Below are 23,762 nucleotides of genomic sequence, written 5' to 3'. Positions count from 1 at the left end.
AGGGGGAAAAACACAGACAAATATGTAAATTTATTAAATACACCACAGATTTTTTTGTATTTTTATTTATGTGACAAGGATATAATTCAAATATATGAAATTCATATTCAAATACTTCTGTCAGCTTCCGAGCTCCATATGTACCTGGTTTGGGGTCCAAGATTGAATGAAATATTTTGACCCAAATAAATAAATATTATGCAATATATTTGCCTAATCTGCCTTGTATTCCAAAAGTTAGATTAAAATTGATCAGTGCAGTAATTACAGGGAGTCCATGTATTTTTTTTACACAAAGGTAATGGTCATTGGCTGCAAAATGTATTGGCCTGATATAAATTTTCAACAAAACAATGCTCCTCCTGAACTCCCGCCTGAGTGTCTCCGTGTTCTCGCGATACTTACCCTGCGGTTTCACCGTGTTCTCGCGAGAACACACAACCAGCCGCGGATCCAACATGGCGGAAGGTATGAAAATGATTTCTTGCATATTTTCGCGTCCTTTTTTCTTTATCTTTTATGTTAATTTCGCGTTGGATTAAGTGACAAGCGTATACGTAAATACATTTATGTCATGTTTTGAGTTATGCTATAAATAAGCGTTTGTATGGACTAGCTTAATATTGCGTCTGTGTTTTTTTTTTTTGGTCGGTGAGTAAGGTGGTGGGTTGGGCGGTGGTTGAAGTGAAAATTCACGAAAATACAGAATAAAACATTTTCCCTCAGAATTTTATGATCAGCTTGCTGTAGTTGGTTTGTGTCTTATTAATTCTTCTTAGCAGTAGCATGAGCCTGACAGGCGACATGGCTGGCCTTGTATCTTAACACTAGCTAAAACAGTGGGATATCAACAATTGTCATTAGCTCATTCGCCTAACGGTAATTTGTCTGGTCACTGTGGCTGAATCCCAAATTGCTCACTATTGGATATATAGTGCGCTACATAGGGTGTAAACACCAGTGCTTTGTATTCTATGTAGTACACTAGTCAGGGGGATCTATCTGGGGTTGAGATAACATTTGATCTGTGTAGGGAAGCAAAGCTGACATGAATTATATGCTATTTTTCGAGCTAATCTTTGAAAATCTTACAGTGGAGCCATTTTTGTGATCACGTGATAGGTGTCTTAAGACTTTCTCTTATCTACTGAACCAGACACTTGAATGACCGAAAATATTGGCACCCAGGCTGATCAAATTGCAATCTAGGTGTCTTAAGACTTTCTCTTATCTATTGAACCAGACACTTGTAACAGTTTCCTTTGTCAGACTGAAAATATTGGCACCCAGGCTGATCAGCTTGCAATGTTTTGTTGAAGGGTCAGCATAGTTTTCAACCTGGGTGCATTTTACAGCTTCATAGTTGTGTAACCAGTGTGTTATGCTTCTCATAGGCTTTTTAAACTGCTTTATTGTGCCTATTGACCTCCTGAGAAACAAAGCTGCTGGCTCTTTTGTTTATCATTGTGGGAAGAAAGCGCAATGCCTTGCTCAAAAATTACCTGGATTTAGTCCCATTATAAAGATTATAAAGACTATTTGGAGATCTCATACACTGTAATTAGTCCTAGAGTCAAAGCTATAGTGTCCATAAAGTCCTTGTTGGTGTTACTTGAGCGTTTATTGTTCCCCTGGGAAGGATCAGTCATGTGGTTCGGAGTAACTCGTGCACCAATCACCGTGAGCGCACACAATCCCGAGCCTGCGCAAAACAAAGCCAAAGTGTCTCCTCTGCATTCTTGGAAATGACAAGCTCGTGTACGGAGTGATAGTAAAGAGGAAGGAAGCTCGGCTTGCAGAATTTCTGCTAAGCTGTCAAATTCCAATGTCGCCTCGCTTCAAGAGCATTGAGGATGTGGATGTTTCGTCATGATTTCTACAGGCACACACGTTTAGACAAATCGCAGCTGTCTCAGGGGAAGTTATGAGATTTAATCATAAATCCGGTTTGTCTTAATAATCATTGGGAAATATGAGAACTGTATGATTACATTACATTCAGTTGGAGTTTAGTCCCTCTAGGAAAGTTAGTGTGTATGATCAGCAGGTTTGTGTCTTCTTTCAGATTTTTTTATTAAACCTCAGGTCGTACCCGTTGTGTGTGTGTGTGTGTCTCTATGCTTGTGTGCATGCATATGTGTTACTATGTGTGTATGTGTCTGTGTGTGCGCACAAGACTTTGCGTGAGTGTGTCTCTGTGTCTGTCTGCGTGTGTGTTTCCCTGTGAGTGTCTGTCTGTCTGTTTCTGTGTGTTTGTCACTGCATTTGTGTTTCTCTGTGCTTGTGGACCTGTTTGTCTCTATGCATGTGCGTGTGTCCCTGTGTCTTTCTCTGTGTCCCTGTGTCTTTCTCTGTGTCCCTGTGTCTTTCTCTGTGTCCCTGCCTGTGTGTGTCCCTGCCTGTGTGTGTCCCTGCCTGTGTGTGTCCCTGCCTGTGTGTGTGTCCCTGCCTGTGTGTGTGTCCCTGCCTGTGTGTGTGTCCCTGCCTGTGTGTGTGTCCCTGCCTGCGTGTGTGTCCCTGCCTGCGTGTGTGTCCCTGCCTGCGTGTGTGTCCCTGCCTGCGTGTGTGTCCCTGCCTGCGTGTGTGTCCCTGCCTGCGTGTGTGTCCCTGCCTGCGTGTGTGTCCCTGCCTGCGTGTGTGTCCCTGCCTGCGTGTGTGTCCCTGCCTGCGTGTGTGTGTGTGTGTGTGTGTGTGTGTCCCTGCCTGCGTGTGTGTGTGTGTCCCTGCCTGCGTGTGTGTGTGTGTGTCCCTGCCTGCGTGTGTGTGTGTGTGTCCCTGCCTGCGTGTGTGTGTGTGTGTCCCTGCCTGCGTGTGTGTGTGTGTGTCCCTGCCTGCGTGTGTGTGTGTGTGTCCCTGCCTCCGTGTGTGTGTGTGTGTCCCTGCCTCCGTGTGTGTGTGTGTGTCCCTGCCTCCGTGTGTGTGTGTGTGTCCCTGCCTCCGTGTGTGTGTGTGTGTCCCTGCCTCCGTGTGTGTGTGTGTGTCCCTGCCTCCGTGTGTGTGTGTGTGTCCCTGCCTCCGTGTGTGTGTGTGTGTGTCCCTGCCTCCGTGTGTGTGTGTGTGTCCCTGCCTCCGTGTGTGTGTGTGTGTCCCTGCCTCCGTGTGTGTGTGTGTGTCCCTGCCTCCGTGTGTGTGTGTGTGTCCCTGCCTCCGTGTGTGTGTGTGTGTCCCTGCCTCCGTGTGTGTGTGTGTGTCCCTGCCTCCGTGTGTGTGTGTGTGTCCCTGCCTCCGTGTGTGTGTGTGTGTCCCTGCCTCCGTGTGTGTGTGTGTGTCCCTGCCTCCGTGTGTGTGTGTGTGTCCCTGCCTCCGTGTGTGTGTGTGTGTCCCTGCCTCCGTGTGTGTGTGTGTGTCCCTGCCTCCGTGTGTGTGTGTGTGTCCCTGCCTCCGTGTGTGTGTGTGTGTCCCTGCCTCCGTGTGTGTGTGTGTGTCCCTGCCTCCGTGTGTGTGTGTGTGTCCCTGCCTCCGTGTGTGTGTGTCCCTGCCTCCGTGTGTGTGTGTCCCTGCCTCCGTGTGTGTGTGTCCCTGCCTCCGTGTGTGTGTGTCCCTGCCTCCGTGTGTGTGTATGTGTGTGTCCCTGTGTGTCTGTATGCATGTGTCTGCTTGCATGTCATTGTCTCTTTGTATGTGTGTCTATCTGTGTGTGTGTATATGTGTGTGATGACCCATATATCACACACTCTCTTTCTAGTTTTCACATTTATGCTTGTCATTCCTTGTCTCTACCAGTGATTATTTTTATTTATTTATTTATTTTACGTCCCTGCACACCTCGTTACTGCTGGTGGCTCACCCTCTGCCCTGTTTCTCTTCCTCCCCGATGCTCTCTCCTCCTGGTGTGCAGAGGAGGTGCAGAAACTGCAGAAGCACCTGTCCTTGCTGCGGCAGGAGTATGTCAAAATGCAGCAGAAGCTGGTGGAGACGGAGAGGAGGTGCTCCCTGCTGGCGGCGCAGGCCTCCGGTCACGGCTCCTCCTCCTCACAGCCCAGCGACTCCTTCATCAGCCGCCTGCTGGCCATCGTAGCTGAACTTTATCAGCAAGACCAGTACAGGTGCATGCTGGGAGCTGTAGCTGTTATCTTTTCTCATGACATAAAGGATAAATGTAAAGTGAATATACATTAAAGTGTAAATGTAAATGTAAAGTGCTATGCATGGTCTGTTAAATGCTGTATGGGGGATATTAAACAAGCTTCTGATGTGTTATTTTAGCTTCAAACCCTATGGGATTAGACAAAAGTTCATGATGTTTGAATGTTCACCTGGTGCTTTGTGTGAGTCTGAATGTGAGCTGTGGTGCCATGTTGCAGTGACCTGAAAGTGAAGATCGGACAGGAGCAGCTGAGTGCCCATAAGTTTGTCCTGGCAGCGCGCAGTGACGTCTGGAGCCTGGCCAACATGGCTTCCACGTCCGAGCTTGACCTGTCAGGTGAGAATCAATGAGGTTTTATGATTTTCTACAGCAAGTGATTGGCTAGCATGAGAGGAAGAACAAGAAAATAAGCTCCTCCCACTCAGAGAGCAGGACTAAGTAGAGATAGTCCTCACTGTAGAACCAAAAGTCTAAAGTGGTGGAACTAGACCTTATCCTCCTCCTCCTATAGGCCTAACCCTAACCCCTAACACACACAATGCTGTACAACATGAAACAACACACTTAACACACTTATCCAGTCTGAAACACACTGACTTGCTAATTATCTGGATTAAACTGGTAATGGAAACTTTAGACACGTCCCTCAGGACCCACACAGTTTAGATCTGACCTGTAACAATGATGTGGATATTAAGGTCCAGTTCCTTCCTTGTTCCCACCCCCGCCCCCCACTGTATCTATTTTTCTTCTCCTTTTTCAATGAATGTGTCTCATCCTCAGAGGCCAAGCCGGAGGTTGCCATGGCGATGCTGCGCTGGGCTTACACAGATGAGCTAGAGCTGTGCGAAGACGACACCTTCCTCATTGACCTGATGAAGCTGGCCAACCGCTTCCAGCTTTACCTCCTACGAGAGAGGTGGGCACATAGAGGAGTGAGGGCGCATGACTCATAGGCTGCAGGTCAATGACCGTATTGAACTGGACAAAAAAAAAACCAACTGGTTTGTCTTTTGGCCCACGTAAAAACGCAAGCTGCCGTGGTTCTGCATCCATTCATGCATTTTAGATAAGGATGAATGAACTGACCTGCAGCAGATATGGACTTCAAAGTTTATAGTTTCAGCTCTAGACTTGACAGGAGCTTTGCATTTTAACATTGGAATATGCTCTTACTAAAACTAAAAAATAGACCAAAAGAGCTGTTTTTTTTTCATGATGAAAATGACAGATGAGTCAATCGACATATGAAATGATTGACAGTTATGCAGGTGTTTTGAGCTCTCGGATATTAATTGACACACTCTGGAAGCTCTGTCCTTTTCCCCTCCTCTCACATTAGTAATGTTTTGGCCAATTACGCATTAGTTGATGACACCTTACTCCTTTTCAGGGATGTCACATCTGGAGCAGTATCATTGATGATACTATTAAAGGTGCAGTTTATAATGTTTAAAAGTGTTTTTAGTTCAAAAATGCCTTGATGATTAATAAGGACCTGTAATAATTTAAAAGTTCCAGTACAAAAACTGTGATTCGCCGATGTTCCTATGTAGAGGACTTGGTTCATTAATTTATTTCGGGTCTCACAGGCAGCAGAGGAGTGTAAAAATTACTGACTGCTCCTATAAAATGAAGATTAATACCAGAAGATGTGGATAGAAGGAGACGCTAGATATCAGCATTACATCATTATGCTGACATGTACGTTATATTTATCGTTTAACGTTATTCTCATGATTTAAATGCTGGTATTCCTCTTCACTTTATAGATGTGAGAAAGGAGTAATGTCGTCAGTAAACGTGAGGAACTGCATTCGGTTCTACCAGACGGCCGAGGAGTTGGACGCTACCACGCTGATGAACTACTGCGGTGAAATCATCGCCAGCCACTGGGTGAGTCAGGACGCCGTGAGTCATAAACACCAAGTCTTCAGTCTCAAATCATCATTAACGCAGTGTGGGGGAAGGTGTGTCTGTCTAGCTGCGTCTCTCTAGCTCATATGTCTGTAGTCTCTCTATAAACCTGAATCACACAAGAGGACTAACACGTATTGATATAATCTATTTCTAAAAAGCCAGGAGATTTTATTCTGAAATAATTTACCTCAAACAAGGTAATGACCTTTTTCCCCCATTCAGGATTATTGATTTTGCCATTCTATATGGATGTGCTGGTTCTCTGTTGTCTTTTTGAGTCAGTAGCTGACAGTAACTCCCCTCCTGCTGTTTCTGCAGCAGCAGGAAGCGAGTTTTGATGAAGAACTGTCCTTGGTATTCAGGACTTCATTTATGATTCCTTAAATTCTCCCTTCATAAATCTCTATGGAGCATGCTCACTGATCCTCAAGGTGATTTTCCTGAATAGGTCGCAGAGGCAGACGGTAATTATTCGCCCCTGTTGGAGCTGTAGCCTCTTTCTCTGCAGTCATTCCCACCCATTGGTGTGTGTGTGTGTGTGTGTATACCAATGGGACATTTATTTATTTATATAATGTCATGTCTCAATGCATGGTGTGTCTAAAATAAGTGATTTTACCTTCACTGATGTATAAGGTTCATGTACATACATGTCTCTTTTATACCGTCCTTCCCATCATGTCCTTCATACGCTCGAATTGACCAGTCGTAACTCTGTGCCCTGTCACAGGACGACCTGAGGAAAGAGGACTTCAGTACTATGAGTGCTCAGCTGCTGTATAAGATGATCAAATCCAAGACTGAGTTTCCTCTTCACAAAGCCATTAAAGTGGAGAGGGAGGATGTGGTCTTCCTGTATCTTATCGAGATGGATGCTCAGGTAGGTCAGCCATAAACCTGCCTGGAAGAAAAAAAAAAAAGTTAACTATTTGAAGTAGGTCTTTTGAAATGTTTTTATTGTCCAAAAAACATTTAACAAATCAGACTGTATACTCCAACTACTCACATATGTACCATCATATTTATTTATAGCAGCCAGGCCACAAACCAGTTACACTGAATTAAAGTATCTGGGTTTTTTTTTGTTTGTTTTTTTGTTTTTTGTTTTTTTGATACATAAAGAGTTTTTGTAGTTTAATTAATAATCAAATCAAATTTTATGGGTCACACACACAAAACCATGCACAGCACAATGTGCAGTGAAATGCTTTTAATGACTATCCGGTGACATAAAACAGAACTGACATAAAATCAGAATTTACTTACATAGAAATAGCAAAAGAAAAGTATAAATATAAAATATATAAAAAGATGTCAAAAGATGTATGAACTGTATGAGGTATAAAGTGCAGATATGTTCAATACAGTGCTGCTTGTTGTAAACATGACAGACTAGACTCACCACTGCAGTAAAAAGTGTAATGTTTAAATTCAGTTCCATCCCATTTCCAAGGAACTTCCAGTGAGTTAGGAGTGATTTAGCTAGCGACTAGCCATATGCCTTGTTCACCGTTATTCAGATCAGACTGAATTCCGGTAGGCGAAATTCCTTTTTCTTTTCCTTCTCAGCTGCCAGGGAAGCTGAATGAACTGGACAATAATGGAGATCTGGCTCTGGATCTGGCCTTATCCAGGAAACAGGAGAGCATTGCCACCACCTTGGTCAACAACAAAGCAGACGTGGACATGGTGGATCAGAGTGGCTGGAGCCTCCTGCACAAAGCCATCCAGAGAGGTTTGTGGCACTATTGCCTTCAGGCATCATTCTGTTCAGTGTCTCATGCTTGTGTTGAAATGTTCTCTCTTTTCATTTCTCCTTGCGTTGATATAAACCTTCTACATGTGAATAGTTATTTTCTTCTTCCCCGTGTGTGGCTTCAGGAGATGAGTTTGCTTCCACCTTCCTGATCCGCCACTCAGCCCAGGTGAACGCAGCCACAGTGGGGGCAGTGGAGACGCCGCTGCACCTCGTCTGCTCCTTCAGCCCAAAGAAACACAGCGCCGAGGTGATGAGCGGCATGGCCCGCATTGCAGAGGCCTTGCTCAAAACCGGCGCCAACCCCAACATGCAAAACAGCAGAGGACGGTGAGTAACGTAGTATGGATCAGAAATTAGTCTCTTTTTGTTTCATGCAGCCCTCTGTTCATCTGTTTCTTTCAAAACATTATTGATGTGATCTTTATTTTTATGTCAATTTTTCAGAACACCTTTACATGAAGCAGTGCTGTCAGGAAACGAACCTGTGTTCAACCAACTCCTGCAGTGCAAACAGTGAGCATAAAATTTCTTAGCCAGACAATCAAACTGATAATCATACATACATTTTTTTTAAAATAATTTGTTCAAATATACTGATCTCTTTTTTAATGTTCAGACTGGACATGGATCTGAAAGACCATGAGGGGAATACTGCTCTGTGGCTGGCCCTGCAGTACATTACAGTAGCATCTGATCCCTCCATTAACCCCTTCGACGATGACGCCCCTGTAGTTAACGGCACCTCATTTGATGAGAACAGCTTTGCGGCTCGACTTATACAAAGAGGAAGCGATCCCAATGCTCCGGATGCCTCAGGTAAGGACTCGCATACTTCATGCACATCCGTACATTCTATATATTATTGTCTAAAATCATAAATCGATACATTTTTTTACTTTAAAAATATGTGAAGTGGCAGTTGGTCTTTTCTATAGGAAACTGCCTCATTCAGAGAGCAGCCCTTGCAGGAAGTGAGGCAGCTGCCATCTTCCTGGCTACCCATGAAGCAAAGGTCAATCATACCAATAAATGGGTGAGTGTTTCTGAGTTAAAAAAAAAAAATTGTGCTCTGTAAGCATTTTTGTGCTCTGTATGCATTTTTAGGCCAAACCACAGTTATAATTTTTTTCCCCCATTTTTATGCAGTAAATGGGAACTAAGTGCATGTAGGAACTAAAGTTGTGAGTGTGGAACTGAAATGCTTCAGCCCACATGTGCCATAGGATAGATTTGAGGAACAATTGTTTGGATTTGTCATTTTATTGTATCATACTGAATTTGCATAGAATTGAGAAATTCTCAATTTAAATGTCATGTTAACTCTTTATTGCTTTCCGCAATTTTTTTTTGGTCCCTTGCTTGTGTGAATGTAGGGTCATGCGTTTGATTGTGCTTGGTGCCCCCTTGTTAACTCCAGTGCCCTCTGTTCACTCCGTAGGGAGAAACTCCCCTGCACACAGCGTGTCGTTGCGGATTAGCAGCTCTGACAGCTGAGCTTCTGCAGCAGGGAGCCAATCCTAATCTACAAACCCACACTGCCTTGCCTGACGCAGGGGACCGGAGCCATGGTGTCTCCTTACAGAGCCCTCTGCACATGGCCATCGTTCACAACCACCCCGACGTTGTGTCTGTCATACTAGAGCAGAAAGGTACTACTATTGTCCTTTACAGGGTCTTTTTACTATTACTCCTGGGATAGTGATTCCATTCTTCCTTTCTGTTTCACAGCCAATGCACTCCATGCCACCAACAACCTACAGATCATCCCAGACTTCAGCCTTAAAGATTCCTTGGACCAGACTGTGCTCGGACTTGCTCTCTGGACAGGTACTACTGAATTATAGTGCTTTTCTACTGCCTGGATCAGTGACAGATCTCCAAACACCAAACTATACTTATCCTTAATAAATAATCGTCATCGTTTGTCAGGAATGCACATCATTGCCGCACAGCTCCTGGGGTCAGGGGCAGCCATTAATGATACCATGTCAGATGGCCAGACTCTTCTCCACATGGCCATCAAGAGACAGGACAGCAAGAGTGCCCTCTTCCTGCTAGAGCACCAGGCAGACATCAATGTAAGGTATGTTGCTTCCAGGCAGAAGAAGAGACCGTTCTTGTGCAGCCGAGACCAGTTTGGTGGTGTCTGTTACAGAAATAGATGGTGTAAACCACCTTCTGGCAAAAACTGATCCAGGATTATCACACTGGAGACGATCATACAAATCTGGCTGACTGAACTTTGCCATTGCCTGTGTCTACCTGCAGAGGTTTTCATCAATCTGAAAGAATTCATTCTTGAAATCCCTGGGTGTATCTATAAGGCTTTTTATTCTGAGTGATCTATCAGATTATTAACAGAATATTAGGATGAATATTGCGGTTCCCTTAACTATCATTATTTACTGCATTACTAAACAGAAATTAATGTTAAAGTAACAGTGTAACACATATTGATTGATATTGGTTTAAATGTTTAATACACTTGTATTAATTATTGTTTATTCAGTCCATGACTAAAAATAAGTCCACAGAAAACAGGAAAAAAATAAATAACACCATGTAAATAAATGTTGATAACTTACAGAACTCTGGTCTCCAGATATAAACTTGGAACTTGCTTCAGCATCACTTCTGAATTTAGCCAGTTAACAACCACAAATATGTTATTAAGGTGTTGGTCATTGTGGACTTAATTTAACTCATTGACAGTAGAAAGATTGGATAATGCAGTTTGGCTTATTTGGGTTATTGTAAAGCTTTAAGAATGAGTATGAATATACATATACGTAACTTATATGAATTAATCTCATACTGAATCAGTCACTAAAGGTTCTCTCGCCTTGCAGGACTCAGGAGGGACAGACAGCCCTGCAGCTGGCCATCAGTAACCAGCTCCCCTTGGTGGTGGATGCTATCTGTACACGTGGAGCAGACATGTCAGTGGTGGATGAGAATGGAGATCCTCCACTGTGGCTGGCCTTAAAGAATGGCCTGGAGGATATTGCCTCAACGCTGGTAAGGGAGACCAGGAAAATGGTCATCTTTTGCAAAGATGTTGCAAAGATTTCTCAGTGTTTGTATTTATTATAGTTTAATATATTTAGTTTAGAGTTTTGCTATGATTTTGGTAAATTATTGGAATGCTTATGTTTATACTTGTGGTTCCTGATAGGTCAGGCATGGCTGTGACGCAACATGCTGGAGTACGGGACCGGGAGGGTGCCAGCAGACGTTGCTGCACAGAGCCATCGATGAGAACAATGAGGTCTCCGCCTGCTTCCTTATACGCAGGTTTGCACATACGCACTAATCATATCATCAACACTCATGCTCATATGGCTGGTATTCTGTTTCAGACATGCATACGATATGAAACCTTTGTGTCCCTGCAGTCTGACTGGTGTGACTTAAATTTCAGGTGTGGCAATAACAGAACAAACAGCTCTACTGACAGGTGTATATGGGGCAGGATTGTGTATATATTCCTCTGTATCACCATGGTGGCATGGTGGCATACAGACTTCAGATTAACCTTACACATCATGAGCCTCTGAGACAACAGGCTGAGGCTTAATGGGGCTTACTGTCTAAAGTTTGAGGTTTAGTTCTTTACCGAGGAGTAATACCTCGAACCTTTTTACCGATATAATATTACCTAAAGTGTAAAAGAAAAGAACGTGGGCAAAAATGCTGACTACGTGGGCCTTCCTGAATGGTGTTTTGCTTACAGTCGTGTTTACCTTTTCTCTTTGTGTTTGTGTATGTGGCTCTCTCTCTCAGTGGCTGTGATGTGAACAGTCCTCGGAGGCCTGGTACTAACGGAGAGGGAGATGAGGAGGCGCGAGATGGTCAGAGCCCTCTGCACCTGGCCTCCTGCTGGGGCCTCGAGGAGGTGGTGCAGTGCCTTCTGGAGTTCGGAGCCAATGTTAATGCACAGGTACTAACATAGTGCATGGGTTTCTAACATTCTAATATGAATCTATTATATATTACAGTTTCCTTTGCTTAAGCTTTCATTGAGAAGTTATGCAGGTAAATCGTGGTAGTACATTTTTTGAAACTATATTGTATTATAGTACTGTGTGTATAAATGTGTATAGATCACACTAGAGTATATTTCCTCACATTCATGGTGTTCCTGCTTTCCCGTTACATGTAGGATGCAGAAGGCCGGGCGCCAATCCATGTGGCCATCAGTAACCAGCACAGCGTGATTATCCAGCTTCTCATCTCACACCCAGACATCCGGCTGAACCTGAGAGACCGACTGGGCACGACGCCATTTGCCTGTGCCATGACTCACAAGAACAACAAAGCAGCAGAAGCCATCCTCAAAAGAGAGCCTGGAGCAGCCGAGCAGGTGGGATAGGCAAGAGGGAGACAGATGGGTGGAACAGTGGTGGAGAACATTGCACAAGTGACATTTCTCTCAAAGATGGTGCCTCTTTGTGGATTAGATTCATGACCATAGATGCCACAGATTTAGCATTCCTATGAATTACACATGTTGCACATTGTATCATGCTGATGACTATCCTAAGGCACTGTGCCATTAATGGCTAGCGGATAGTTAATAATGTTATATCAGTGTGTAAAATAATCTCTTTAATATTGTTTAATATCTTTAAATATGTATGTAACATTGAAATTGTCTGCTTTTTTTTTTCACAAGGAACAGGCAGGAACATGTAAGGAATGAAATACAACAGGGTATGCCGTTTTAGGAAATTAATCAATGACAGGGTAATGTGATATGTTATCACTCCCAAGTTGATTATTGTAGAGTAACAGCATGCCCTGAAATGTTTTATTCCTCTCATATCCCAGCAATTTACCAGCATTACCAAGAATGACATCATACTTTTTATCTGTTTATAGTTACGCTTAATGTTGTGGAACATCCACAAACCTTTGATTTGAATTACAGCTGGAACTGCCATCAGAGCTACTTTTATATAAAATTATTCTGCACCTTTTGAACAATAAGAGCCAAGAATTCAACAGTGCTGTGGTGTAATGGTATATTTTATATTTGGACAATTTGATTTAAATTCTGATAGCTAATGTAAGCTACAGTCTTATAGGGTCCTATAAACTGTGAAAGAGAATAATTAGTTCACAAAACTAAATATCCTGAGATATCTCAAAATATCCCAGGTTTCATCTGAGTAAATGCACATCTCACATGTACTTCTGGTTGCACTCTCTTTCTGTCTCCGCTTAGGTTGACAACAAGGGACGTAACTTCCTTCACATAGCTGTGCAGAACTCTGACATTGAGAGCGTGCTTTTCCTGATCAGCGTGCAGGCTAACGTTAACTCCAGAGTGCAGGATGCAGCCAAACTCACACCACTGCACCTCGCCGTGCAGGCCGGCTCTGAGATCATTGTGCGCAACCTGGTAAGCTCTACGTAGAAAAAGACAGTCGCCAGTATTTATGTCTATGATAACAATTATAACGCAATGTGGGTTTAGGGCTGTGTGTCATTAATTATTTATTGGAGTGTAAGGAGATGCCAAATATGTGACTGTGTGCATTGTAGGAATATGTGACTCACATTGTGGGAATCCGCATTCTATTAATTATGCATCTAATACAGTTGTACTGCTTGAACACCAGAGGAACACCCAATCTGCACAACCTGTAGACTTACAATATATAGAGAGCACACTGAATGATAGCAAAACGACTGACACGCATTATATGTAATATGGTTACACCACTATGTTATAACAGATAAAAAGAGCTCTTCACTAGCTTTCAAAGGACACCAGCCCCATGCCGCTGCGATCTATAGTGCCCAAGAAAGAGGTCACAGAACCCGGGCATTTTAGCCGAATTTGGAGCTCAGTTTCAGGTTAAAACGCCTCAGACGCTACTACGGTGCTCATTATGTTTCAGTCGATCATTTTCCCTGATCATTTTATTTATTTCATTTTAAACAGACAAAAACGCACATTGTTTTGCATTGTTTATCATTCATAAATAAAAAAGGAGTCTTTTCATAATTTTCATTTCATAAAATGTCAATTTTTATTCAGTCAAATTTTGTTCAAAATATTCTGAGAATAAAATTGAGTCGAATCGTGAAGCCAGTATCGTGAATTCAGTTGAATAGTGACCAGAGTGTATTGTTACACCCCTATTACATACTGCTGTATGTATTCCTACATTTGATCAATTTGCATATTTGTGTGGATTTGTATGACTGTGATGATGATGTTTTCATGTTTGCTGTGCGTGTACATGTACAGTGTACAGATTTTCGTCTGTTTATGTTTAGCTTCTAGCAGGTGCTAAAGTGAACGAGTTGACTAAACACCGTCAGACGGCTCTACATTTGGCGGCGCAGCAAGATCTGGCCACAATTTGCTCTGTGCTGCTCGAAAATGGTGTTGATTTCCCAGCTGTTGATGAGAATGGAAACAATGGTGTGTATCTGTACTAATAAAACTACATCAGATGAACTTCAGTCATAGTCAGAGATCAAAATGATGCATTTTGAGGTCTCATTATTAATGTAATGTCTTCATTTGTTTTTGTCTCAGCTCTACACCTAGCTGTGATGCAGGGACGTCTCAATAATGTGCGAGCTCTTCTCACCGAGTCAAACATTGACGCAGAGGCCTACAATCTCAGGTACGCTTACTGCGAAAACACACGTCAACTGCCACACAGTCACTCTTTTTTTAATATATTGAAATTATGAGAGCTGATGGATTGCTTTTCATTTTGTTGACCTTGCTTGTCACCTTCAGGGGCCAGTCTCCAATGCATGTTCTTGGACACTATGGGAAGGAAAATGCGGCAGCCATCTTTGAGCTGTTCTTGGAATGTATGCCAGAATATCCTCTGGATAAACCGGATAGTGAAGGGAATACAGGTTAGTGCCCTAGCATTTTCCTCACAAATGCTGTGCAGAGATTTCCCATTGGCTCTGTTTAATATACATTTATATATCGGTATATAAATCAGGAGGGCATGTGGCTGTTTCTAATTCATACCTATTCATAGAGGATGATGTAATAGATGGTTCTAGTAAATTATTGGACATTAAATGTACATTAAAGAGCAACTGAATTTCATTAAAATGTCACAAAAACATGCACTTAAACTGTATTAGCTTTTTTTAATGAGTATTTCTGGCTTTAAACAAATGCAATGTTTGTTTAAAGGCAGAAATATTTTTTTACAACTAAAGCCATGGATTTTGCTTTAGGAGAGTCAGGGACAGAGATGTCTACTTTTATTTGGGGCAGGGCTTATTTCATTCACACGCTTTCAAACCATCTTTCAAAACTGGACAGTTGATGATTGGATAAAGATCTTCCAGTATTTAAGTGTCCAGTTTCAGTGAGCCAACAGAAGTTCCCACTGTAGCCTTAGATTTATGTTCTTGGCTGATAGTAGTGGAACTCAATGTTTATTTATTTATTTATTTATTGCTGTTGTAGCCCATTTGCCTTAGGATTCGATGTTTTGTGCATTCTGAGATGCTTTTCTGTTCACCATGGTTGTAAAGAGTAGTTAGTCAGTCTGGTCATTCTCCTCTGACCTCTCTCATCAGAAAGACGTTTCTGCCTGCAGAACTGCTGCTTACCGGATGTTTTTTGTACCACGAAATGATGCAGTTTGACCACAGAGCATGATAAACACAAAAAAGCAGCTAGAGTTGCTCTTTAAACAATGTATTATATTACATAGCTTGTTTTTTATTGACTGAAAATGAAACAATATGGAGTTGCATATGTCTGTTTCTTGGGCAGGCAGGATTTGACGTGATTATTCATTTGATTCATTCTCTTTGCTCTTTAGTTCTTCTGTTGGCTTATATGAAAGGAAACGCTAATCTCTGTCGTGCTATTGTGAGGGCTGGAGCTCGTCTGGGTGTCAACAACAATCAGGGCATAAACATCTTCAACTATCAAGTGGCCACTAAGCAGCTCCTCTTCCGCCTCCTAGGTACAAGATCCACAGATTTAACATTTACTGGATAACTAAGGCCTAATGTCTAACAAATAACATGCCAATATCTCATATATATTATATATCCGTTGGCTAGCCAAAGGTCATCATGCTTCAAATCAGATTTTATTTTTTGCCGTCCTGTATAATAAAGATATGCTGTCCAAAGAGCCCCCATGGTGTGATGGCTCCAACTGTTACGAATGTGCTGCCAAGTTTGGAGTCACTACAAGAAAGCATCACTGGTATGTATTTGGAATGTTCTTATCTCTTTGCAATACTTGTATCTCTCAGAAACTACTTCTATCCTTCTAAACCGATTCTTTCCTCTTTATCCCACTAGCCGTCACTGTGGCCGCTTGCTCTGCCACAAGTGCTCCATTAAGGAGATCCCCATCATCAAATTCGACCTGAACAAGCCAGTCCGCGTGTGTGATATTTGCTTCGACGTGCTAACTTTGGGTGGAGTTTCCTAACACACTAGCAGGACATGGGCGATGCACACGCTAAACTGGACCGTGGTGGTTAAAAAGGTGGAGAGGGAGAGAAGGGAGGAAAAAAGCATGGACTAAATGTATGGACCACAGTTTTTACTACTATTGCAGACATCTCTGAACAAAACAACTGTGTATGTATGTTCTAGTACCAACTAGATCAAGGAAAATTAAAGTAGTGCAGGAGTTCTTAACTCTAATCTTGAGGACCCTGTGTTCTGTGACACCCTTGAGCTAATTATTGAAGGAGAAATCCACCCTGAATGACGTACATATCAATATTTAGAATCAATATGCCATCTTCAGTGGTGCAGATGATTTATTTTAGGATTGACGTTTTTGGGTTGAACTAAAATCATCATGATGGACTATTTTCTCTATGGTTACTGGCTTCCTCCGTTACCCACAATGCCATTTGAATACCTTCTGATAGTAATGCCAGTGGGAATTCATTTCTACCTTTCTAAAGAGAGAGATGCAGCAGTGCTTTAGTCCTTACGTCTGTCCAGCTCTCTCACCTCCTCATCTATACACTCTGCTCAAACAGAATTTAACAAAGCTTAATCGTTCACGCTAACACTGCCGTCACAACCATCGTGCTTGTAGATCGCTGAGAAGCCGAGTTAACTTGGCGCAAGTGCATCATGTAGCTGCATTGCATTCTGGAACTTTGAGTCCAACGTTTGCTGTATCTGCTATTTCTACGTGAGTGAGAAAAGAAGCTCGTGCTAAGGAGCGAAGAGACGTACCTCACCATTATCCCGTACGTTTGAGAGAGGTAATTCCCCCCTTTTACACGCTACTGTAACCTGGCTAGCAGTGTCCCCCTGTGACATCAGAGCAGCTAACTTCTCACAGGTATAACGAAAATACAGCACCAAAATCTCTAAGCACATTACAGATTCCATTATAAACACATTTAATGTGTTTCAGGGTGAAGTTTTCCTTTAATGACAATGGTCTGTTGAGAATATGGACTTCAGATTGTGCATGGTATGGGGTCTGCATGACTGGAGTTAAGAACCTCTGAAGTAGCAGAATGCTATTGAAGTAGACCTAGTAGGTGTTGTAGGTGCCAGGCCTGAAGAAAGAAACCGATAATGGGGGAAGCTGTAGAGGGAATGATTATAGACCTGTAGAAATTAATTACAAAATCAACATCAGTCATCATAGTGTTTAAAAAAAAAAAAACACACACACATACATAGATTTGAAGATTATTTCATTAGCGAGCACTGACTATGAAGAATGATGGAATCTGAAGGAAGAATCTGAATGAAGAATTATCCCTGATCGGATAATTAGCCGTTCCTCTCGAGAGGGTTTAAAGCCTTAATCACGTTGGCCTGAGTGATGCTTTTTGTTTAGTCTAAAACAAGGAGCGTTTATGAACCTTTACTATTTTCTTGCACCTATCAAGGTCTACACAGGGAATTATCACCCTGAAGACCTCAAAATAATAAAACACAAGGTTAACTCGACGTCAAGCACATTGCAGTAAACGATATGATTTTTACTTTGTCTTCTATTATTTAATCCTTGTTGTGCATCAGTTCATGATCATTAATCAGTGAGGAATCTGCATATTAAATGCACTTTTTATTCTTCCATTAATATTTTTTTAAGATATTCATGACACGTTCACAGCAAAAGCAAACTGTCATTTTTGTGACCCGAACAAAAAGCAAAAAAAAAAACTTTACTATTACCAAGTAAACTGAGGTTTTAGGTGCAGAAGTATGATGAGTTGCCTACTATGCATATGCACGTTTATCATTTTAGCTCTGTCCTAATCATTCCAATCACCAAAGCACACATTCCATTAAATCTATGGCATATTACTGAATTTCGGTAAAAGGTCATGCTTTTTTTTTTTTTTTTTTTTATAAAGTTATTATTATTTTTAGATCTGCCTGATGTCACATTAAGTTGACCATGTTATGTTTTTAATCTCTTTCTTCTGAAAAGCTAAACAGCTGCACTTTATCATACTGGATATTTTTTTTTTTTTTTTCCTGATCGTACAAAAGGAGAATGTGACATTCAAGGTTGGAGAGTCCGCAGTCCATTCTAGGTTATGTTAAATTGTACAGCTAATTGTATACTATTTTTGACCACTACAACTGTTTTGTACTTAAACGCAGGTTGTGCTCTTTGCCTCTGTCCGATCTCTTATGCACACTATATTGTATCTGTATGCTCAGATATCTAGCCTGTCACTTCCTCTAGTATCCTTTTCAAGAAAGGGAGGACAACTTTACATTAAGGTCATCAGATGATTAAAAAAAAAAATCAATTAAAGCGAGTTGTATTGACTTTTCTCAATCGTTTACAAATGGAAAGCGGGAGTTACTGCTTTTTATATGAACGTTTCAATGAGTTCAATTGCATCATTGAAAACATTCATCACTAAATATCAGCTGAATATTAAAAGGAACCAAATCAACAAAAATGTAAACGTCACTTATCAAGTATTAAGATCCTTTTGCAGCTTTTATAGATGTGTATGATGTCTGGCATGGTAACATTGTAAATGGTTGCACTACGTTATATGGCACTGCTGTGGCAGTGAATAACAGTAGCTGCAAGGCAAATCACAGGTTTATATTAATGCTAACATTTCTATAGTAACGGCTAATTCACAGGGACTTCTATGGCACAGTCCATACAATCTAAGACTAATCATAAATGAATTAAAAACATGTTATTGTTTAATAAATAAAAATGGACGATTGTTGATATTGTGACGTTTTCTGTAAGGAGATGTTTATTTAACGTTAATGGAAGGAGTCTCCAGTGTCAGTGCTTTATAACACTCAGAAGGAACTTTATCTTTTCTCTCAGAATGCAGCCTAAACAGGTTGGACTACAATCCCCACGGTCAAACTCACAGTGATGACATTTTTTCCTCGTTCTGATGTTTGATGTGAACACTAACTGAAGCTCTTGACCTGTATCTGCATGATTTTTAAGCATTCTGCTTCTGCCACATGATTGGCTGATTAGAGAATTACATGAATGAACAGGTATACATATGTTCCTATTAAAGTGCATGATGAGTGTAAATATTCTGAGGGGAGTCGGGAGAGTACATTTATGAATCAGCAAACTGCCTTAAACTGTAATTTCTCGCAAGTAAATCACTGAGAGTTAAAAAAATATATAATATAAATATGGCAGGGGGGCGTGGTCAAGCATCAGCTGCAGATGGAGAGGAGGCGGGTCGAGCCAGCAGGTAACACATGATGATTCCTTCTTACCCAACATCACACACACTGGGTTCTACAATAAACTACTTGTATCTGATGGGTTTTTGATAAATTTCCAAAGGCACTGACTTTTAATGACCTATGAAGGAAATGAACCCAGAACAATGATTTTAAACAGAAAACTCTTACACAACACCTTTAAAGGTATCCTGTCTGGTTGTCCATCCTGAGAGCAGTCAAAACAGATTTTTAAAGTTTTAAATTTTATTGCATAAAATATAGTAACTAATGACATATAAAAAGTTAGAAAATCTCAGAAAGCTCAGTCTTGGCTAAGGAGACATGACTCTGCTTGAGGTGGACAATCTTTGTACTCCTGGAGATTTGGGTTGTTCGAATGTGTGGGATCATCCAGTCGTACACACACACAGCGTGTCTGGCCTGAACCGGGTGAGAAGAGCATTCTGGGAACGCCAGCCCAGTCTCTGTGCACTCCACCGCTGGAAAAGACACAATACAGTTTGCAGTCTTACACATTAAAGCAGCAGTATGTAACTTTTGGTGATTTAGGGATTTCACCCTTTCTGGTATAAATACATTATGCAAGTGATTTGTGATTTTTAACATTAGTTGTGTTATTCAAGTACAGAGTTATTGCACTTTCTAACAGTATTCAAGTAGCTGTGGTGTCAATCTGTGATACATCATCGTTATACATCATTTATATCGTTATAAACACAATTTAAAATAAATTCCCAAACATGATTTATGAATATGTTAAATCACAATTTTATTTTTTTATTTATTCATCATGATGCAAATCTGTTACATTTTTAAATTTATTTAACACTCAGTTTTTTAAAGTATGACCGCTCACATTTTTGGCTTAATGAATTTACTGTTTTAAGCAGAAATGTTTATTACTGTTTTTTTTTTTTTCAATTGAAAAACAAAGACAAAAAATTATGCATAACCAAAAATTAAATTTTTTAAATCTTTTTTTTTTTTTTTTAAAAGATTTTTTAATCTTTAGTCAGTATTAGGTGGTACATAGAAACTGTACACATATTGTCATTTGGATAAAATGTCACTTATTCTTTTTTTTAAATAAATAAACTGAAGTGCAAATACAATCTGTTTTTATTTAGCATTGTTTATTGCCAATAGGTGTCATAAAAGTTATCATTTTTCTACATAATCTTGGTTTCTTTCAATGTAAGTGTCGCAGCACTTAATGAGTGTCCGGATTCCTCTAGAAAAAAAACTGATTATTCAATTGTAATTTATGTCGCACTTTTAAGGTTTTCATTTGTCTCACCCTTGTATTTTAATTTTATGGTGTTTTTAACCAGCTGAAAAAATGACTTGTCTTAGTTTAAATAATATCTTCTCTGATTAAAAAGCATCAGTCTGAAATAAACATGTAGAACTCAACAACATCTATGCGTCGACATGGATGCCTCTGTCGCAAACAGGTCTAGTCTTTCTTGTTAATAATTTGTATGACTGAAATGATTATACTTCAATCAGAAAGGCAGCATTTAAAGAAAAACTATTTCAGACATTTGACCTTGCTGTGACCTTGACCCTGTTTGGATTAATTCCAAAATCTAATCCTCTGGATATAATAATAATTCCATATAAATCCTACAAACATTCAACCACTTGTTCATGGAGAATCGTGGAGAATCATTCCACCACCTAGTGGCGGAGGTATAAAAACAGTCCTTGGTTGTATGTTCAGACTTTTGGACCTGGCTGTATGATGTACCTGTGTGTCAGAGTTACCTTTTAGTGGAGCACCAAACACGTCCTCCTCTGTCAGAGCTCCACTCGGAGTTACAGGCTGGATAAAGCTCGTTCTCCTTCTCAGCCTGGGCTTTCAGTTTCAGCCCCTGAGCCAATGAGGCCTCCACCTTTTTGTGCAATATGTAAATTCATTCTTTTACTATATTACCTGTACACATGTCCTTAATGCTTCTCCCATTGCCTTCACCTTGCACATAGCTGTATTATATCACATCTGTACATAAATCTATTCTGTTTAAGCCTATTGTGTCTACTGTACAGTGTATACACACACACACACACATGTATATATATGTATGTATATGCTCTCATTATTTTTATTTGTAATTTTTATTATTATATGACTCACTATCTTACTGGTACGTGTTTTCTGGAAGCTTCCTACCAAGTCAAATTCCTTGTGTGTGTGAGCACACTTGGCAATAAAAGCTCTTTCTGATTGTGTTTCTGATTCTGACCTGCTGCAGGACGTCTGTGGGCTTTCCGCTCTCGCTGTAGAATCGACCAATTAACCTACCTGTGGAGCAAACAGGTATTAGGCATGAACTGGAGGAAACAGTGGGTCTCATTTATCACTATTTTACTGATGTTGTGTGTAAATGTTTTCACAGGGCAAACTGAACAAAAAAATTCCAGCCAGATTTACAAAAGATGAAAAGGAACAATGATTTTCTTCATAATGGTGCATATATTGGTCAATGCCAATCAGCCGTAAATTACCAAGCATGTTCAGTGTACAAATGATTGACATTTAGTGACACCCACAAAATTACGTAAAAGCTCAGAATTGACAAAATGACATCGAAACAGTGAAAACACGCCTCCAAAGCACAGTAAGGTGTAGCAGACTATGTGTTTGCTGTTGATGAAGACAGTGTCAACAGGTTTCCCGTTATGTAGGATTTGGTACTGCTGCCAGTTCTTATCCAGTTCTGCAGCTAATCACCAAACCTGCTGTTGTGTGCTGTAAGTGTGTGCCGTCAAAAACACAAAGGCATGGTTTTATGATCCTTCCTGGTCAAGCTTCTTCACAGTAAACTCCACAGTATCTTACCTACATGTGTGTAGTCCTTCTGATAGAAAGCCAGCCAGTCGTAGAGTGCCACTATTTGAGATGGAGACAGGTCCGAGACATCATCGGTCAACCCTGCCTCTGTAAAATCACCTGTCACAAAAGCCCTAGAGGCATCTCGGCCTGAAAATACATCAACACAAAGATGCATGTAAACAACAGGGGTTATCACTTTGTACATAATCCTCACACTGAGGGATTCCCAGAACTTGAATGCTATAAGAGTGCGTCCTCGGCATTCTCAAATCTCACTGGCTGAATCCCAACCTTGTCCTTTATTAGTTGGTGCATGTGCTCAATGCTCTTGCCCCCACTTTGCTATCTCCTTGCTGCGGAAAGAAAAATCCAGGGGGTGGAGTCAGATCTGATCCAACTCCTCCTACCTCAGTTGAGAAAAAAAGGAGGTGGAGGTGGAGGTTGAGACAATTCAATGTTGTTGATGAGTGTGTTGTTCCGTGTCTCATGGATTAGGGTTTCAGGATATAGTTGGCGTTGGATCAGGTCCAGCTCCACCCACTGGACCTCCTGCACCCTGACCACGCCCCCTAGTGGTGTTCCTATTCAAAAGCAGTATTCAGCATCAGGGAGAGTGCTGGAGAAATACCTGTAAAGAAACGATAGCCTCCACCAGGACCGTAGTGCTTTCTCCCTTTTTCAACATCAAACACCTGTCCTAAAATGGCGAGGTAAAGTCCTCTACTGTCCTCCCTGCCGTTATAAAGGGACAGCTCTTCCTGCCTCAGCAGTCTGCCCGAGTCCTGAGACACCTCAGCCAGCTCCCAAAACCACAAGTTTAACCACTCACACCCGCTCCAGAGCGCCACACTCACTGAAATAAGCGCTACTACATATTTTAACATCGTGCTGCGCACAGTTCACTCACTACATAACTGAAAAATAGAAGCTTTAATAAAATAGCATAACCGGCAAGCCCAAACACAAGGCTACTGTAAACACAGCAGTGACGTCGCTGTGAACTTCCGGGTTTTGGTTGCTCGTAGTGCGCATGTCTGCTACTGAAAAATGTAAATATTCAACATGTAGATTTTGAAATTAAAAGGGGTTCAAAACGCAGAGATTACTAGATAAATTCCCCTTTAACCCTTAAACAGGAAGTAAAATATGTTCTAAAAAGAATTAAATAAAGATAATGAAGGTCTGGACTCAAGTAAAAAAATTAAAACAACAGCATCATCATCAGCAACAACAACAACAACAACAACAACAACAACAACAACAACAACAATAATAATAATAATAATAATAATAATACTTTTAAAAATTTTTATAAAACTGCATCTCCCAGGATTCATTGCCCCTCAAAAATGGTCAGAATCAGTATTTAAAAATATTTTCTTCATTGTCAAGAGTGAAGTAAAATTATGATGCTCAATATATATATATATATATATATATATATATATATATATATATATATAGAT

General features: G+C 41.0%; 2 protein-coding genes across 2 annotated transcripts; one reads left to right on the top strand and one right to left on the bottom strand.

Annotated features, from left to right (window-relative positions):
• Positions 1-353: 353 nt before the first annotated feature.
• On the top strand, positions 354-17,470 carry ankfy1 (ankyrin repeat and FYVE domain containing 1). Its single transcript, XM_026922052.3, has 25 exons — positions 354-468; positions 3,839-4,046; positions 4,305-4,423; positions 4,871-5,006; positions 5,860-5,983; positions 6,738-6,887; positions 7,577-7,742; positions 7,889-8,093; positions 8,211-8,279; positions 8,383-8,582; positions 8,702-8,799; positions 9,205-9,415; positions 9,495-9,593; positions 9,696-9,849; positions 10,616-10,784; positions 10,942-11,060; positions 11,550-11,706; positions 11,929-12,129; positions 12,994-13,170; positions 14,055-14,202; positions 14,320-14,410; positions 14,530-14,654; positions 15,587-15,733; positions 15,891-15,981; positions 16,080-17,470. The coding sequence occupies exons 1-25, from the start codon at positions 354-356 to the stop codon at positions 16,210-16,212; spliced, it is 3,612 nt and encodes a 1,203-aa protein (XP_026777853.2). The 3' UTR covers positions 16,213-17,470.
• Positions 17,471-19,613: 2,143 nt separating this feature from the next.
• On the bottom strand, positions 19,614-23,324 carry LOC113531515 (neuferricin). Its single transcript, XM_026922291.3, has 5 exons — positions 22,925-23,324; positions 22,303-22,443; positions 21,707-21,765; positions 21,228-21,355; positions 19,614-19,939 (listed from the first exon to the last, which is right to left on the bottom strand). Exons 1-5 carry the CDS (start codon positions 23,178-23,180, stop codon positions 19,762-19,764), a joined length of 762 nt encoding a protein of 253 aa, XP_026778092.1. The 5' UTR covers positions 23,181-23,324; the 3' UTR covers positions 19,614-19,761.
• Positions 23,325-23,762: the final 438 nt, after the last annotated feature.

This window comes from Pangasianodon hypophthalmus, chromosome 27 (assembly GCF_027358585.1).
Source record: "Pangasianodon hypophthalmus isolate fPanHyp1 chromosome 27, fPanHyp1.pri, whole genome shotgun sequence".
Taxonomy (NCBI): domain Eukaryota; kingdom Metazoa; phylum Chordata; class Actinopteri; order Siluriformes; family Pangasiidae; genus Pangasianodon; species Pangasianodon hypophthalmus.
Note: the sequence above shows the minus strand (reverse complement) of the source record. Positions and strands in the feature narration are given on the sequence as shown.